The sequence below is a fragment of the Cheilinus undulatus genome, linkage group 16 (assembly GCF_018320785.1).
Source record: "Cheilinus undulatus linkage group 16, ASM1832078v1, whole genome shotgun sequence".
In the NCBI taxonomy this organism is placed as follows: domain Eukaryota; kingdom Metazoa; phylum Chordata; class Actinopteri; order Labriformes; family Labridae; genus Cheilinus; species Cheilinus undulatus.
In genome coordinates, this window is record NC_054880.1 from 26,831 (window position 1) to 47,497 (window position 20,667).

Here is a 20,667-nt window from a genome sequence, read left to right on the forward strand (position 1 = left end):
TTAGGCCTTCAGGTCTTAAGGGTTTTTGGTCTTTAGGCCTTCAGGTCTTCAGGTCTTAAGGTCTTCTTCAAGTCTTCAGGTCTTTAGGCCTTCAGGTCTTAAGGGTTTCAGGTCTTGTGGTCTTCAGGTCTTGAGGTCTTTAGGTCTTCAGTTCTTCAGGTCTTTAGGCCTTCAGGTCTTAAGGGTTTCAGGTCTTCAGGCCTTCAGGTCTTAAGGGTATCAGGTCTACAGGTCTTCAGGTCTTCAGGTCTAGGACTGTCAGATTTTTATTTTTGATGCTGCAGAAACAATCAGGAGGTTTGATGTAAAGAAGAATTAGAAAAATTATTATCCTGATAAATACAGAGGAGACTGACAGAACGTTCCTCTGTAGAACGTTGTAGATGAAAAGATAAATACACAGAGGAGACTGACAGAAGTTCCTCTGTAGAACGTTGCAGATAAAAAGATAAAAACACAGAGGAGACAGACAGAACGTTCCTCTGTAGAACATTGTAGATGAAAAGATAATTACACAGAGGAGACCCTGACAGAACGTTCCTCTATAGAACGTTGTAGATGAAAAGATAAAAACACAGAGGAGACTGACAGAACGTTCCTCTATAGAACGTTGTAGATGAAAAGATAAATACACAGAGGAGACTGACAGAAGTTCCTCTGTAGAACGTTGCAGATGAAAAGATAAATACACAGAGGAGACTGACATAATGTTCCTCTGTAGAACGTTGTAGATGAAACGATAAATACAAAGAGGAGACTGACAGAACGTTCCTCTGTAGAACGTTGTAGATGAAAAGATAAATACACAGAGGAGACCCTGACAGAACGCTCCTCTGTAGAACGTTGTAGATGAAAAGATAAATACACATAGGAGACTGACAGAACGTTCCTCTGTAGAACGTTGTAGATGAATATAAATACACAGAGGAGACTGACAGAAAGTTCCTCTGTAGAACGTTGTAGATGAAAAGATAAATACACAGAGGAGACCCTGACAGAACGCTCCTCTATAGAACGTTGTAGATGAAAAGATAAATACACAGAGGAGACTGACAGAAGTTCCTCTGTAGAACGTTGCAGATGAAAAGATAAAAACACAGAGGAGACTGACAGAATGTTCCTCTGTAGAACGTTGTAGATGAAAAGATAAATACAAAGAGGAGACTGACAGAAGTTCCTCTGTAGAACGTTGTAGATGAAAAGATAAATACACAGAGGAGACTGACAGAACGTTCCTCTGTAGAACGTTGCAGATGAAAAGATAAAAACACAGAGGAGACTGACAGAATGTTCCTCTGTAGAACGTTGTAGATGAAAAGATAAATACAAAGAGGAGACTGACAGAAGTTCCTCTGTAGAACGTTGTAGATGAAAAGATAAAAACACAGAGGAGACTGACAGAACGTTCCTCTGTAGAACGTTGTAGATGAAAAGATAAATACACAGAGGAGACTGACAGAACGTTCCTCTGTAGAACGTTGTAGATGAAAAGATAAATACACAGAGGAGACTGACAGAAGTTCCTCTTTAGAACGTTGTAGATGAAAAGATAAATACACAGAGGAGACTGACAGAACGTTCCTCTGTAGAACGTTGTAGATGAAAATATCAATACACAGAGGAGACCCTGACAGAACGTTCCTCTGTAGAACGTTGTAGATGAAAAGATAAATACACAGAGGAGACTGACAGAAGTTCCTCTGTAGAACGTTGTAGATGAAAAGATAAATACACAGAGGAGACTGACAGAAGTTCCTCTGTAGAACGTTGCAGATGAAAAGATAAATACACAGAGGAGACCCTGACAGAACGCTCCTCTGTAGAACGTTGCAGATGAAAAGATAAAAACACAGAGGAGACAGACAGAACGTTCCTCTGTAGAACGTTGTAGATGAAAAGATAAATACACAGAGGAGACTGACAGAACATTCCTCTGTAGAACGTTGTAGATGAAAAGATAAATACACAGAGGAGACTGACAGAAGTTCCTCTGTAGAACGTTGTAGATGAAAAGATAAATATACAGAGGAGACTGACAGAAGTTCCTCTGTAGAACGTTGCAGATGAAAAGATAAAAACATAGAGGAGACTGACAGAATGTTCCTCTGTAGAACGTTGTAGATGAAAAGATAAATACAAAGAGGAGACTGACAGAACGTTCCTCTGTAGAACGTTGTAGATGAAAAGATAAAAACACAGAGGAGACTGACAGAATGTTCCTCTGTAGAACGTTGTAGATGAAAAGATAAATACAAAGAGGAGACTGACAGAACGTTCCTCTGTAGAACGTTGTAGATGAAAAGATAAATACACAGAGGAGACCCTGACAGAACGCTCCTCTGTAGAACGTTGTAGATGAAAAGATAAATACACAGAGGAGACCCTGACAGAACGCTCCTCTATAGAACGTTGTAGATGAAAAGATAAATTCACAGAGGAGACTGACAGAAGTTCCTCTGTAGAACGTTGCAGATGAAAAGATAAAAACACAGAGGAGACTGACAGAACGTTCCTCTGTAGAACGTTGTAGATGAAAAGATAAATACAAAGAGGAGACTGACAGAACGTTCCTCTGTAGAACGTTGCAGATGAAAAGATAAAAACACAGAGGAGACTCACAGAATGTTCCTCTGTAGAACGTTGTAGATGAAAAGATAAATACACAGAGGAGACAGACAGAAGTTCCTCTGTAGAACGTTGTAGATGAAAATATCAATACACAGAGGAGACCTTGACAGAACGTTCCTCTGTAGAACGTTGTAGATGAAAAGATAAATACACAGAGGAGACCCTGACAGAACGTTCCTCTGTAGAACGTTGTAGATGAAAAGATAAATACACAGAGGAGACTGACAGAACGTTCCTCTGTAGAACGTTGTAGATGAAAAAATAAATACACAAAGGGAGACCCTGACAGAACGCTCCTTTGTAGAACGTTGTAGATGAAAATGTTAATACACAGAGGAGACTGACAGAACGTTCCTCTATAGAACATTGTAGATGAAAAGATAAATACACAGAGGAGACTGACAGAATGTTCCTCTGTAGAACGTTGTAGATGAAAAGATAAATACACAGAGGAGACCCTGACAGAGCGTTCCTCTGTAGAACGTTGTAGATGAAAAGATAAATACACAGAGGAGACTGACAGAACGTTCCTCTGTAGAACGTTGTAGATGAAAAGATAAATACACATAGGAGACTGACAGAAGTTCCTCTGTAGAACGTTGTAGATGAAAAGATAAATACACAGAGGAGACTGACAGAACGTTCCTCTGTAGAACGTTGTAGATGAAAAGATAAATACAAAGAGGAGACTGACAGAACGTTCCTCTGTAGAACGTTGTAGATGAAAAGATAAATACACAGAGGAGACTGACAGAACGTTCCTCTGTAGAACGTTGTAGATGAAAAGATAAATACACAGAGGAGACTGACAGAAGTTCCTCTGTAGAACGTTGTAGATGAAAAGATAAATACACAGAGGAGACTGACAGAAGTTCCTCTGTAGAACGTTGTAGATGAAAAGATAAATACACAGAGGAGACAGACAGAAGTTCCTCTGTAGAACGTTGTAGATGAAAAGATAAATACACATAGGAGACTGACAGAAGTTCCTCTGTAGAACGTTGTAGATGAAAAGATAAATACACAGAGGAGACAGACAGAAGTTCCTCTGTAGAACGTTGTAGATGAAAAGATAAATACACAGAGGAGACTGACAGAACGTTCCTCTGTAGAACGTTGTAGATGAAAAGATAAATACACAGAGGAGACTGACAGAACGTTCCTCTGTAGAACGTTGTAGATGAAAAGATAAATACACAGAGGAGACTGACAGAAGTTCCTCTGTAGAACGTTGTAGATGAAAAGATAAATACACAGAGGAGACTCACAGAATGTTCCTCTGTAGAACGTTGTAGATGAAAAGATAAATACAAAGAGGAGACTGACAGAACGTTCCTCTGTAGAACGTTGTAGATGAAAAGATAAAAACACAGAGGAGACCCTGACAGAACGCTCCTCTATAGAACGTTGTAGATGAAAAGATAAATACACAAAGGAGACTGACAGAACGTTCCTCTATAGAACGTTGTAGATGAAGATAAATACACAGAGGAGACTGACAGAACATTCCTCTGTAGAACGTTGTAGATGAAAAGATAAATACACAGAGGAGACTGACAGAAGTTCCTCTGTAGAACGTTGCAGATGAAAAGATAAAAACACAGAGGAGACAGACAGAACGTTCCTCTGTAGAACGTTGTAGATGAAAAGATAATTACACTGAGGAGACTGACAGAACGTTCCTCTGCAGAACATTGTAGATGAAAAGATAAATACACAGAGGAGACCCTGACAGAACGCTCCTCTGTAGAACGTTGTAGATGAAAAGATAAATACACAGAGGAGACTGACAGAACGTTCCTCTATAGAACATTGTAGATGAAGATAAATACACATAGGAGACTGACAGAACGTTCTTCTGTAGAACGTTGTAGATGAAGATAAATACACAGAGGAGACTGACAGAACGTTCCTCTGTAGAACGTTGTAGATGAAAAGATAAATACACAGAGGAGACCCTGACAGAACGCTCCTCTATAGAACGTTGTAGATGAAAAGATAAATACACAGAGGAGACTGACAGAAGTTCCTCTGTAGAACGTTGCAGATGAAAAGATAAAAACACAGAGGAGACTGACAGAATGTTCCTCTGTAGAACGTTGTAGATGAAAAGATAAATACAAAGAGGAGACTGACAGAATGTTCCTCTGTAGAACGTTGTAGATGAAAAGATAAATACACAGAGGAGACTGACAGAACGTTCCTCTGTAGAACGTTGTAGATGAAAAGATAAATACACAGAGGAGACTGACAGAAGTTCCTCTGTAGAACGTTGTAGATGAAAAGATAAATACACAGAGGAGACTCACAGAACGTTCCTCTGTAGAACGTTGTAGATGAAAAGATAAATACAAAGAGGAGACTGACAGAACGTTCCTCTGTAGAACGTTGTAGATGAAAAGATAAATACACAGAGGAGACCCTGACAGAACGCTCCTCTATAGAACGTTGTAGATGAAAAGATAAATACACAAAGGAGACTGACAGAACGTTCCTCTATAGAACGTTGTAGATGAAGATAAATACACAGAGGAGACTGACAGAACATTCCTCTGTAGAACGTTGTAGATGAAAAGATAAATACACAGAGGAGACCCTGACAGAACGTTCCTCTGTAGAACGTTGTAGATGAAAAGATAAATACACAGAGGAGACTGACAGAACGTTCCTCTGTAGAACGTTGTAGATGAAAAGATAAATACACAGAGGAGACTGACAGAACGTTCCTCTATAGAACGTTGTAGATGAAGATAAATACACAGAGGAGACTGACAGAACGTTCCTCTGTAGAACGTTGTAGATGAAGATAAATACACAGAGGAGACTGACAGAACGTTCCTCTATAGAACGTTGTAGATGAAGATAAATACACAGAGGAGACTGACAGAACGTTCCTCTATAGAACGTTGTAGATGAAAAGATAAATACACAGAGGAGACTGACAGAACGTTCCTCTATAGAACGTTGTAGATGAAGATAAATACACAGAGGAGACTGACAGAACGTTCCTCTATAGAACGTTGTAGATGAAGATAAATACACAGAGGAGACTGACAGAACGTTCCTCTATAGAACGTTGTAGATGAAGATAAATACACAGAGGAGACTGACAGAACGTTCCTCTGTAGAACGTTGTAGATGAAAAGATAAATACACAGAGGAGACTGACAGAACGTTCCTCTATAGAACGTTGTAGATGAAGATAAATACACAGAGGAGACTGACAGAACGTTCCTCTATAGAATGTTGTAGATGAAGATAAATCCACAGAGGAGACTGACAGAACGTTCCTCTATAGAACGTTGTAGATGAAAAGATAAATACACAGAGGAGACTGACAGAACGTTCCTCTATAGAACGTTGTAGATGAAGATAAATACACAGAGGAGACTGACAGAACGTTCCTCTGTAGAACGTTGTAGATGAAAAGATAAATACACAGAGGAGACCCTGACAGAACGTTCCTCTGTAGAACGTTGTAGATGAAAAGATAAATACACAGAGGAGACTGACAGAACGTTCCTCTGTAGAACGTTCTAGAATCTCCTCCTGGATAGAGAACAGAAGGACTGAACCTATCGATATCGTTGTTTTTGATTATTTGATTGAACTTTGTCAATGACTCATATTTACACTTCAACCTCCTGTGGATTATTTTTTTATTTTCCATTACCGTGCCTGTGTTGAGAACATTTAGAACCTCTGAATCAGTCATTTATCCATCTATCAATCAATCCTTTAAACTTCTGATCAATCAATAATGAATGTGTTGATCAGTCCCTGAATCTCTGATCATCTCTGCTGTTCTCTGATTGGTTGAGCTCTGTCTTCTTCTTCTCTTCCTCAGTTGTTCGTCCAGTTAAACCCTGGCTCGCCCTCTCCGCCTGCTGGTGGTGACCTTCTGCACGTCAGAGCCGTGGGAGACAACGACACGCTTCACTTCCTGTTCTGCAGCCAGGGGGCGCCGACGCTGCTCCTGGTCCACACCAACACTTCTTCTTCTAATGTCACGGTGTGTCCCTACTTCCTGTTTGGGTTTCCTGTTCAGTCAGGTGGAGGCTGCTAGAACTAGAACAGAGAGAACATTTTAACCTTTGACCCCATTAACTACAGGGCCACTGAGCTTTAAGAGATGATCAACGATGACATGTAGGTAGATCTACAGGAGATATATCTATAAGAGGTAGATCTATAGGAAATAGATCTATAGGACATGGATCTGTAGGAGGTAGCTCTATAGGAGATAGATCTATAAGAGGTAGATCTATAGGACATAGATCTGTAGGAGGTAGCTCTATAGGAGATAGATCTATAAGAGGTAGATCTATAGGACATAGATCTGTAGGAGGTAGCTCTATAGGAGATAGATCTATAAGAGGTAGATCTATAGGACATAGATCTGTAGGAGGTAGCTCTATAGGAGATAGATCTATAAGAGGTAGATCTATAGGACATGGATCTGTAGGAGGTAGATCTATAGGAGATAGATCTATAAGAGGTAGATCTATAGGACATGGATCGGTAGGAGCTAGATCTATAGGAGATAGATCTATAAGAAGTAGATCTATAGGAGATAGATCTAAAGGAGATAGATCTATAAGAGGTAGATCTATAGGAGATAGATCTATAGGACATGGATTGTAGGAGGTAGATCTATAGGAGATAGATCTAAAGGAGATAGATCTATAAGAGGTAGATTTGTAAGGGGTAGATCTACAGGACATGGATCTGTAGAAGGTAGATCTATAAGAGGTAGATCTATTGGAGACATATCTATAGGACATGGACTGTAGGAGGTAGATTAATGGGAGATAGATCTATAAGAGGCAGATCTGTAGGAGATAGATCTATAGACATGGATCTGTAGAAGGTAGATCTATAGGAGATAGAGCTATAAGAGGTAGAGCTATAAGATGTAGATCTATAGGAGATAGATCTATGGGAGATAGATCTAAAGGAAATGGATCTGTAGGAGGTAGATCTATAGGAGATAGATCTACAGGACATGGATCTGTAGGAGGTAGATCTATTGTAGATAAATCTAAAGGACATGGATCTATAGGAGATAGATCTATAGGACATGGATTGTAGGAGGTAGATCTATAGGAGATAGATCTATAAGAGGCAGATCTGTCGGAGATAGATCTAAAGGACCTGGATCTGTAGAAGGTAGATCTATAGGAGATAGATCTATTAAAGGTAGATCTATAAGAGGTAGATCTATGCGAGATAGATCTATAGGACATGGATCTGTAGGAGGCAGATCTATAAGAGGTAGATCTACAGGAGATAGATCCATAAGAGGTAGCTCTATGGGAGATAGATCTATAGGACATGGATCTGTAGGAGGCAGATCTATAGGACATAAATCTATTAAAGGTAGCTCTATAAGAGGTAGATCGACAGGAGATAGATCTATAAGAGGTAGATCGACAGGAGATAGATCTATAAGAGGTAGATCTATGGGAGATAGATCTATAGGACCTGGATCTATAGGAGATAGATCTATAGAAGATAGATCTATTAAAGGTAGATCTATAAGAGGTAGATCTATATGAGATAGATCTATAGGACATGGATCTGTAGGAGGCAGATCTATAGGACATAGATCTATTAAAGGTAGCTCTATAAGAGGTAGATCTACAGGGGATTGATCTATAAGAGGTAGATCTATGGGAGATAGACCTATATGAGATAGATCTTTAAACCATGGATCTGTAGGAGGTAGATCTATGGGAGATGGATCTATTAAAGGTAGATCTATAAGAGGTAGATCTATTCGAGATAGATCTATAGGACATGGATCTGTAGGAGGCAGATCTATAGGAGATAGATCTATTAAAGGTAGATCTAAAAGAGATAGATCTACAGGAGATAGATCTATAAGAGGTAGATCTATGGGAGATAGATCTATTTGAAATAGATCTTTAAGACATGGATCTGTAGGAGGTAGATCTATGGGAGATGGATCTATATGAGATAGAGCTATTGGACATGAATCTTTAGAAGGTAGATCTATAGGAGATAGATCTATTAAAGATAGATCTATAAGAGGTAGATCTATGGGAGATAGATCTATTTGAAATAGATCTTTAAGACATGGATCTTTAAGAGGTAGATCTATGGGAGATGGATCTATAGGACATGGATCTATATGAGATAGAGCTTTAAGACATGGATCTGTAGGAGGTAGATCTATGGGAGGTGGATCTATAGGACATGGATCTGTATGAGGTAGATCTATGGGAGATAGATCTATAAGAGGTAGATCACTAGGAGATAGCTCTATAGGACATGAATCTGTAGGAGGCAGATCTATATGAGATAGATCTATAGGAGACAGATCTATAGGACATTGATCTATAGGAGGCAGATCTATGGGAGATGGATCTACAGGACATGGATCTGTAGGAGGCAGATCTATATGAGATAGATCTATAAGAGGTAGATCTATAGGAGATAGATCTATAGGAGGTAAATCTATTGGACATGGATCTATAGGAGGTAGATCTATAGGACATGGATCTGTAGGAGGTAGATCTATATGAGATAGATCTATAAGAGGTAGATCTTTAGGAGACAGATCTATAGGACATGGATCTATAGGAGGCAGATCTATGGGGGATGGAACTGTATGAGGTACATCTATAGGAGATAGATCTTTTGGACATGGATCTGTAGGAGGTAGATCTATATGAGATAGATCTATAAGAGGTAGATCTATAGGAGACAGAGCTAAAGGACATGGATCTGTCAGAGACAGATATTTATGAGATAGATCTATAAGAGGTAGATCTATAGGAGATAGATCTGTATAAGATAGAGGTATAGAGAGATAAATCTGTATAAATTGATCTATAGGGGGATAGATCTACATGAGATAGATCTGTCAACACAAGATAGATCTATATGAGATAAATCTACAGGAGAATTTCTCTCTGACCCCACTTCCTTCACTCTCTCTGATCCTGCCTCCTCCTCTCTCTCTGATCCCTCCTCTTTTCTCTCTGACCCCGCCTCCTCCTCTCTCTGACCCCACCCATCTCTTCTCTGATCCCGCCCCCTTGTCTCTCTCTGACTCCGCCCCCTCCTTCGTCTCTCTTTCTCAGGTTGACTGGCCTCAGTTTGAAGCTCGAAATGTTAGCGGTAGCCTGAAGGTGGAGCCGGAGAGCAGTGTCCTCTACAGCACTGCCATCGTCTTCAGCAGAGTAAGCATGGCTACATATTTGCTGTGATTGCTAAAGGCATTCACAGCTATTGTTATTCTGCGCCAAAATTCTTTATTAATCTTCTTTCGCTCGCTTTTTCGGCGTGCTTCTTCTCCCGCAAATTTCAACCGATTTCAACCATTAAAACTTCAAAACATTAAGCCTAATAAGGACACAACTGCTATGACTTTTCTAAGACCTATTCCTCATACTCTCAGGGATATTCAGTGATTTCCAAAAAAGTTGGGACCATAGAAATGAATGGGTAGAATGTTCAGAGAGGCTTCAACTGCCACATTTCACACATCTTCTAACCTCCATTCAAAACCCTATAACTCATTCATACTTTCACTTACAGACTTCATTCAACCTCTAAAATATTCACAAGACATTCAGCTATCTTAGAATGATTCGGCTCCTTCATATCTTTCATCGTTTCTTCACAGCGACCCTTCAATGTTGATTCACTTTTTCTCAGCCTTCAGGCCATTTCACAATCATTTCAACAGGATAGAGCACACTGGCAGCTGACAGTGGCACTCTAAGCTTAGAGTGAAGGCTGCTGTTTTTGGAGCCAGGTACATTGTTGAATAAATTGTGACAGACACAACAAATCTAACACCACACACATAAAAAATATATCAAAACGGAAGGAATCTTGTCCAGCTACTGTCAAACCAAGAACCAAAGCCATGCACAGTTTTGGCGTGAGAGGACCAACTGTCCCAAGAAACGGACATCTCTGTCATCTGCTGCAATGTTACAGAATCTGCTGCTTTTCCTTTCAGAGTCAGAAAGATGCCCGTTTTTAGCTCGCCACCCTGGCCTCATTTCTCACACAATCAACAACAAAATATCATCCCTGCTAGCTCCAAGCCTGCAGATGCTCATGCCGAAATCAGTTTAATGATAGCTGTTACGGTCTTGACACAACGACCTGAGTTTTGGAGCATGTTTTCAGGTCAGATCCCACTAAAACCCCACTGAAGTAAGGTGAGTCTCTTGTCTCCATGGTAACAAGTGCCTAACAGTGAGCAGGCTGATCTGGCAGAGCAGCCTTCCCAAACAAATTCTCACTGACGCCACAAATCTAACACCACACACATAAAATACATATCAAAACAGAGGAAATCTTGTCCCGCTACTGTCAAACCAAGAACCAAAGCCATATCATGCACACTTTTGGCGTGAGAGGACCAACTGTCCCAAGAAACGGACATCTCTGTCATCTGCTGCAATGTTACAGAATCTGCTGCTTTTCCTTTCAGAGTCAGAAAGATGCCCGTTTTTAGCTCGCCGCCCTGGCCTCATTTCTCACACAATCAACACCAAAATATCATCCCTGCAGTTTGATGATAGCATGTACAGCGTTCGCACACGGAGAGGAGAAAGAGACTGTGTGTTAAATCAGGTTAGAATTCTTTACAACAACCTTTTTACAGCCACTACATCAAGACTCCTCGTTGGTAACTACTTTACAGCTGAAACAATAGAAGTTGGCCCTGGGCCTTCAAACAATATATTAAGCTGGTTTAAAGGATTATTTTTAGTTACATTTTCCAAAGTACTTTCTATTTGATTAAAACCTGTATTCCTTTTCTTACAGATGCAGGTTTTTTGATCATTACAATAAGCTTCTGCCCTACAAACTCCATTCCGGCTATTAGCAGTTTGGCCGTTCAGCAAATCAGCATTCACAGCAAAATTTCTTCAGAAATTGCATTCTCTAGTTAGATCTACAGTTCCTAAAACCGTTGGTCACTGAGTAAAAACTATGATAAAGAACAGAAATCAGTGAAGACACATCTCAAAAATCCATATTTAATTCACTAAAGAGCAGAAACATCAATGGAGAGGTCTCACCATCAGTAATTCATGTTTGATTTTAAATAACATTCTTTTATGTTACACAGCATTCTTTATGATACACAGCATTCTTTATGTTACACAGCATTCTTTATGATACACAGCATTCTTTATGTTACACAGCATTCTTTATGATACACAGCATTCTTTATGTTACACAGCATTCTTTATGATACACAGCATTCTTTATGTTACACAGCATTCTTTATGATACACAGCATTCTTTATGTTACACAGCATTCTTTTATGTTACAAAGCATTCTTTTATGTTACACAGCATTCTTTTATGTTACACAGCATTCTTTATGATACACAGCATTTTTTATGTTACACAGCATTCTCTTATGTTACAAAGCATTCTTTTAAGTCACACAGCATTCTTTATGTTACACAGCATTCTTTATGTTACACAGCATTCTTTATGATACACAGCATTCTTTAAGGTTACACAGCATTCTTTATGTTACACAGCATTCTTTAAGGTTACACAGCATTCTTTAGGTTACACAGCATTCTTTTATGTTACACAGCATTCTTTATGTTACACAGCATTCTTTATGATACACAGCATTCTTTAAGGTTACACAGCATTCTTTATGTTACACAGCATTCTTTAAGGTTACACAGCATTCTTTAGGTTACACAGCATTCTTTTATGTTACACAGCATTCTTTATGTTACACAGCATTCTTTTATGTTACAAAGCATTCTTTTATGTTACACAGCATTCTTTTATGTTACACAGCATTCTTTAAGTTTACACAGCATTCTTTATGTTACACAGCATTCTTTTATGTTACACAGCATTCTTTAAGTTTACACAGCATTCTTTATGTTACACAGCATTCTTTATGTTACACAGCATTCTTTATGTTACACAGCATTCTTTAAGTTTACACAGCATTCTTTATGTTACACAGCATTCTTTTATGTTACACAGCATTCTTTAAGTTTACACAGCATTCTTTATGTTACACAGCATTCTTTATGTTACACAGCATTCTTTTATGTTACACAGCATTCTTTATGTTACACAGCATTCTTTTAAGTCACACAGCATTCTTTAGGTTACACAGCATTCTTTTATGTTACACAGCATTCTTTATGATACACAGCATTCTTTATGTTACACAGCATTCTTTTATGTTACAAAGCATTCTTTTATGTTACACAGCATTCTTTTATGTTACACAGCATTCTTTTATGTTACACAGCATTCTTTTATGTTACACAGCATTCTTTATGATACACAGCATTTTTTATGTTACACAGCATTCTTTTATGTTACAAAGCATTCTTTTATGTTACACAGCATTCTTTATGATACACAGCATTTTTTATGTTACACAGCATTCTTTTATGTTACAAAGCATTCTTTTATGTTACACAGCATTCTTTTATGTTACACAGCATTCTTTTATGTTACACAGCATTCTTTTATGTTACACAGCATTCTTTATGATACACAGCATTTTTTATGTTACACAGCATTCTTTTATGTTACACAGCATTCTTTTATGTTACACAGCATTCTTTTATGTTACACAGCATTCTTTTATGTTACACAGCATTCTTTTATGTTACACAGCATTCTTTTATGTTACACAGCATTCTTTATGATACACAGCATTTTTTATGTTACACAGCATTCTTTTATGTTACACAGCATTCTTTTATGTTACACAGCATTCTTTAAGGTTACACAGCATTCTTTATGTTACACAGCATTCTTTAAGGTTACACAGCATTCTTTAGGTTACACAGCATTCTTTTATGTTACACAGCATTCTTTATGTTACACAGCATTCTTTAAGGTTACACAGCATTCTTTATGTTACACAGCATTCTTTTATGTTACACAGCATTCTTTATGTTACACAGCATTCTTTAAGGTTACACAGCATTCTTTATGTTACACAGCATTCTTTTATGTTACACAGCATTCTTTATGTTACACAGCATTCTTTTAAGTCACACAGCATTCTTTAGGTTACACAGCATTCTTTTATGTTACACAGCATTCTTTATGATACACAGCATTCTTTATGTTACACAGCATTCTTTTATGTTACACAGCATTCTTTTATGTTACACAGCATTCTTTTATGTTACACAGCATTCTTTTATGTTACACAGCATTCTTTATGTTACACAGCATTCTTTTATGTTACACAGCATTCTTTATGATACACAGCATTTTTTATGTTACACAGCATTCTTTTATGTTACAAAGCATTCTTTTATGTTACACAGCATTCTTTATGATACACAGCATTTTTTATGTTACACAGCATTCTTTTATGTTACACAGCATTCTTTTATGTTACACAGCATTCTTTATGTTACACAGCATTCTTTATGTTACACAGCATTCTTTATGTTACACAGCATTCTTTATGTTACACAGCATTCTTTTATGTTACACAGCATTCTTTTATGTTACACAGCATTCTTTATGATACACAGCATTTTTTATGTTACACAGCATTCTTTTATGTTACAAAGCATTCTTTTATGTTACACAGCATTCTTTTATGTTACACAGCATTCTTTATGATACACAGCATTCTTTTATGTTACAAAGCATTCTTTTAAGTCACACAGCATTCTTTATGTTACACAGCATTCTTTATGTTACACAGCATTCTTTTATGTTACAAAGCATTCTTTTATGTTACACAGCATTCTTTTATGTTACACAGCATTCTTTTATGTTACACAGCATTCTTTTATGTTACACAGCATTCTTTAGGTTACACAGCATTCTTTATGTTACACAGCATTCTTTAAGGTTACACAGCATTCTTTATGTTACACAGCATTCTTTTATGTTACACAGCATTCTTTATGTTACACAGCATTCTTTATGTTACACAGCATTCTTTATGTTACACAGCATTCTTTTATGTTACACAGCATTCTTTATGTTACACAGCATTCTTTTATGTTACACAGCATTCTTTATGTTACACAGCATTCTTTATGATACACAGCATTCTTTATGTTACACAGCATTCTTTATGTTACACAGCATTCTTTTATGTTACACAGCATTCTTTATGATACACAGCATTCTTTATGTTACACAGCATTCTTTTATGTTACACAGCATTCTTTATGATGCACAGCATTCTTTATGTTACACAGCATTCTTTTATGTTACAAAGCATTCTTTATGATGCACAGCATTCTTTAAGGTTACACAGCATTCTTTAGGTTACACAGCATTCTTTAGGTTACACAGCATTCTTTAGGTTACACAGCATTCTTTTATGTTACACAGCATTCTTTATGTTACACAGCATTCTTTTATGTTACACAGCATTCTTTTATGTTACACAGCATTCTTTATGTTACACAGCATTCTTTATGTTACACAGCATTCTTTATGTTACACAGCATTCTTTATGTTACACAGCATTCTTTATGTTACACAGCATTCTTTATGTTACACAGCATTCTTTATGTTACACAGCATTCTTTATGTTACACAGCATTCTTTTATGTTACACAGCATTCTTTATGTTACACAGCATTCTTTTATGTTACACAGCATTCTTTATGATACACAGCATTCTTTTATGATACACAGCATTCTTTATGTTACACAGCATTCTTTTATGTTACACAGCATTCTTTTATGTTACACAGCATTCTTTTATGTTACACAGCATTCTTTATGATACACAGCATTCTTTATGTTACACAGCATTCTTTTATGTTACACAGCATTCTTTATGTTACACAGCATTCTTTATGTTACACAGCATTCTTTTATGTTACAAAGCATTCTTTTAAGTCACACAGCATTCTTTTATGTTACACAGCATTCTTTATGTTACACAGCATTCTTTTATGTTACACAGCATTCTTTATGTTACACAGCATTCTTTTATGTTACACAGCATTCTTTATGTTACACAGCATTCTTTATGTTACACAGCATTCTTTATGTTACACAGCATTCTTTATGTTACACAGCATTCTTTATGTTACACAGCATTCTTTATGTTACACAGCATTCTTTATGTTACACAGCATTCTTTATGTTACACAGCATTCTTTATGATACACAGCATTCTTTATGTTACACAGCATTCTTTATGTTACACAGCATTCTTTTATGTTACACAGCATTCTTTATGTTACACAGCATTCTTTATGTTACACAGCATTCTTTATGTTACACAGCATTCTTTTATGTTACACAGCATTCTTTATGTTACACAGCATTCTTTATGTTACACAGCATTCTTTATGTTACACAGCATTCTTTTATGTTACACAGCATTCTTTTATGTTACACAGCATTCTTTAGGTTACACAGCATTCTTTATGTTACACAGCATTCTTTATGATACACAGCATTCTTTTATGTTACACAGCATTCTTTATGTTACACAGCATTCTTTATGTTACACAGCATTCTTTATGTTACACAGCATTCTTTATGTTACACAGCATTCTTTATGATACACAGCATTCTTTATGTTACACAGCATTCTTTATGTTACACAGCATTCTTTTATGTTACACAGCATTCTTTTATGTTACACAGCATTCTTTATGATACACAGCATTCTTTATGTTACACAGCATTCTTTTATGTTACACAGCATTCTTTATGATGCACAGCATTCTTTATGTTACACAGCATTCTTTATGTTACACAGCATTCTTTATGTTACACAGCATTCTTTATGTTACACAGCATTCTTTTATGTTACAAAGCATTCTTTTAAGTCACACAGCATTCTTTATGTTACACAGCATTCTTTATGTTACACAGCATTCTTTTATGTTACACAGCATTCTTTTATGTTACACAGCATTCTTTATGTTACACAGCATTCTTTATGTTACACAGCATTCTTTATGTTACACAGCATTCTTTATGTTACACAGCATTCTTTATGTTACACAGCATTCTTTTATGTTACACAGCATTCTTTATGTTACACAGCATTCTTTATGTTACACAGCATTCTTTATGATACACAGCATTCTTTATGTTACACAGCATTCTTTATGTTACACAGCATTCTTTATGTTACACAGCATTCTTTATGTTACACAGCATTCTTTATGTTACACAGCATTCTTTATGTTACACAGCATTCTTTTATGTTACACAGCATTCTTTATGTTACACAGCATTCTTTATGATACACAGCATTCTTTATGTTACACAGCATTCTTTTATGTTACACAGCATTCTTTATGTTACACAGCATTCTTTTATGTTACACAGCATTCTTTATGATACACAGCATTCTTTATGATACACAGCATTCTTTTATGTTACACAGCATTCTTTATGTTACACAGCATTCTTTTATGTTACACAGCATTCTTTATGTTACACAGCATTCTTTATGATACACAGCATTCTTTATGTTACACAGCATTCTTTATGATACACAGCATTCTTTATGTTACACAGCATTCTTTATGTTACACAGCATTCTTTTATGTTACACAGCATTCTTTATGTTACACAGCATTCTTTATGTTACACAGCATTCTTTATGATACACAGCATTCTTTATGTTACACAGCATTCTTTATGTTACACAGCATTCTTTATGTTACACAGCATTCTTTTATGTTACACAGCATTCTTTTATGTTACACAGCATTCTTTATGTTACACAGCATTCTTTATGTTACACAGCATTCTTTATGTTACACAGCATTCTTTATGATACACAGCATTCTTTATGTTACACAGCATTCTTTATGTTACACAGCATTCTTTTATGTTACACAGCATTCTTTATGTTACACAGCATTCTTTATGATACACAGCATTCTTTTATGTTACACAGCATTCTTTATGATACACAGCATTCTTTTATGTTACACAGCATTCTTTATGTTACACAGCATTCTTTTATGTTACACAGCATTCTTTATGTTACACAGCATTCTTTATGATACACAGCATTCTTTATGATACACAGCATTCTTTATGATACACAGCATTCTTTATGTTACACAGCATTCTTTATGTTACACAGCATTCTTTTATGTTACACAGCATTCTTTATGTTACACAGCATTCTTTATGATACACAGCATTCTTTATGTTACACAGCATTCTTTTATGTTACACAGCATTCTTTATGTTACACAGCATTCTTTATGTTACACAGCATTCTTTATGTTACACAGCATTCTTTTATGTTACACAGCATTCTTTTATGTTACACAGCATTCTTTATGTTACACAGCATTCTTTATGTTACACAGCATTCTTTATGTTACACAGCATTCTTTATGTTACACAGCATTCTTTTATGTTACACAGCATTCTTTTATGTTACACAGCATTCTTTATGTTACACAGCATTCTTTTATGTTACACAGCATTCTTTATGTTACACAGCATTCTTTTATGTTACACAGCATTCTTTATGTTACACAGCATTCTTTTATGTTACACAGCATTCTTTTATGTTACACAGCATTCTTTTATGTTACACAGCATTCTCTTATGCTAGAACTGTGTTTTTATTACTAATCTGATAATTTTTATAGTTGTTAGCTTTTTTTTAGTCGCTGCGTCCTGATTGGTCCTCCATATTTATTCATTTTTTTAGTTGTTGGAGTACAATGACGTCAACGACACGGCTGATGTGACCTCTGACCTTTTCCCGCCCTACAACCTCCAAGACTTCCTGTGGTCTCATTTCAACCTCTCAGGCGTGGCGTCTCACCCGTCAGGAGTCAGCGCTCTGCTCTGCAGCGCCACTGTGACCTTTGGCAGCGGCCAACTCTGCCTTCAAGTTAGTGCTCTGTCCAATCAGATCACTCTGTTCTTTAATTACCTTTCTGACATCACTTCCTGTCTCTGTTGGTCCAGCTGTCAGTGTTTGAGTCAGAGGGGCGTGTTGAGACATGGCCCCGCCTCTTCCACACGGCTAATTCCTCCCAGATAGGGGTGTGGTTAGATGGCGTGCTGCCACGAGGGGGGCATTCCAGGTTCATGTTGGAGATGGAGGCAGTGGGCGGAGCTTATCCTCTGAGCAGAGTGGAAGTTCAGAGGTCAATCGATGACGAGTTCACGCCGTCAATATTCAAGGTCAGAATACTTCTTGTTTCTTCTTCTTCTTCTTCTTCTTCTTCTTTGGTTTCAAGAGTCAGATCTTGCCCTGACCTCTGACCTCCAGGTGTCCCACTGGGTGGCGGTGGAGAATGGTTCCTGTGACGTTCTTGGTTTCGTTCTTTGGAAGCCGGTGGCGTACCGTCGTCTTGACCCAGCTCTGGAGGATGCCACGCCGTGCCGACACTCGGAGCCTCGGCGCCACAGTGGCGAGGAGACAGCGGCATTGTCAGGGTTGGTCCGAGCGTTCTTCAGAGAACCACAGAGTTTTGGACTAAATGTGAGCTTCGGCATCGCTGGAGAACCGTTCTACAACAGCACCCGCTTCCTCCGCTGGTGGGTTCTCTTAATGGTTTTTGGTTTTATTTTGAAGGTCTCAGCTGTAGTGACATCGTTTTGTTCTGGAGAGATAACCTGCAGTCACACTATTTTATTTTGAAGGAACAACTTCCCACTGGGTTTATAGAAGGGTGTTGGAGATTCTGCTACAAACTTGATAAGGGTTTTGTTTAATTTTGAAGGGATCAGCTGCACTGATGTGTTTTATTTTGAAAGGTTCAGCTGCAGTTATAAGATTTTTATTTTGAAGGGTTAAGCAGCAGTCAGAGGATTTTATTTTGAAGGGTTAAACTGCAGAGGATTTTATTTTGAAGGGATCAACTGCAGTCAGAGGATTTTATTTTGAAGAGTTCAGTTTTATTTTGAAGGAACACCTTCACAATAAAAGCTTTTCTTTAGTTTCTGATAGAGCAGAACTCTATTAACAATGGTTCTTGGTTTTATTTTGAAGGTTTCAGCTGTAGTGACATCGTTTTATTCTGGAGAGATAACCTGCAGTCACACTATTTTATTTTGAAGGAACAACTTCCCACTGAGTTTATAGGAGGGTGTTGGTGTGTCTGCTAAAAACTTGATAAGGGTTTTGTTTAATTTTGAAGGGATCAGCTGCACTGACGTGTTTTATTTTGAAAGGTTCAGCTGCAGTCATAAGGTTTTTATTTTGAAGGGTTGAGCTGCAGTCAGAGGATTTTATTTTGAAGGGTTGAACTGCAGTCAGAGGATTTTATTTTGAAGGGTTAAACTGCAGTCAGAGGATTTTATTTTGAAGAGTTCAGTTACAGTGTCAGTTTTATTTTGAAGGGTTAAACTGCAGTCAGAGGATTTTATTTTGAAAGGTTCAGCTACAGCGCATTTCTTTATTTTTAAGGGATCAGCTGTAGTCACATTCTTTTATTTTGAAGGTTATCACACCCCTTCACAATAAGAGCTCATTTGTTTCTAGGTTTACATTGATTGGTTTTTAAAAACTTGAACATAATTTTGTTTTATTTTGAAGGGTTCCACTGTGGTCATATATTTTATTTTGAAGGTCATTCCCTCTGTTTCCTCCAGGACAGCATTGGTTGGCGTGGGCCCGCCCCACTCGGACTCCTTTTCCCCATTGGTCATCAGCGTGTTGGCAGTCGGTCTGGGAACACCGCTGGTCCTCCTTCTGATGGGCGGAGTCTTTGTCTGCATCAGGAAGAGGGCGGGGCCTTCTACGTTGGCATATGAGCCAATCAACTAAAGAAGGGGGCGTGGCCAAAGGAAATTTAGACTTTTTCAAAGACTGAATCAGAATCCAGAGTTTTAACACTTTTTTACAGGTCAACGATGTCATCGTTTATTTTAAGTCTGATTTTAAGGTTGATTAAATCCATTTTAAACACGCCTGTGTCACTTCCTGTTAGTGCTCACAGCTCATTGGTTCCTGCTGAAGATCATTCTGACCAATCAGAACGCTCCAGCCATCTTCATGTAGATAAATCTAGGTAAAAACAGGAAGTAGACCAAAGTTTCTACGGCGTTCTTCAAACATGA

The 20,667-nt window shown here is 37.5% G+C and overlaps 1 protein-coding gene across 1 annotated transcript in view; it reads left to right on the top strand.

Annotated features, from left to right (window-relative positions):
- LOC121523711 (glycosylated lysosomal membrane protein) overlaps positions 1-20,515 on the top strand; it is a 32,976-nt gene extending 12,461 nt beyond the window's left edge. The window contains exons 2-7 of the mRNA XM_041808695.1: positions 6,476-6,640; positions 9,738-9,836; positions 18,305-18,490; positions 18,568-18,786; positions 18,875-19,143; positions 20,200-20,515. Of these exons, the coding sequence (XP_041664629.1) occupies positions 6,476-6,640; positions 9,738-9,836; positions 18,305-18,490; positions 18,568-18,786; positions 18,875-19,143; positions 20,200-20,374 (1,113 nt within the window). The 3' untranslated portion in view covers positions 20,375-20,515. The remainder of the gene's footprint in view (positions 1-6,475; positions 6,641-9,737; positions 9,837-18,304; positions 18,491-18,567; positions 18,787-18,874; positions 19,144-20,199) is intronic.
- Positions 20,516-20,667: the final 152 nt, after the last annotated feature.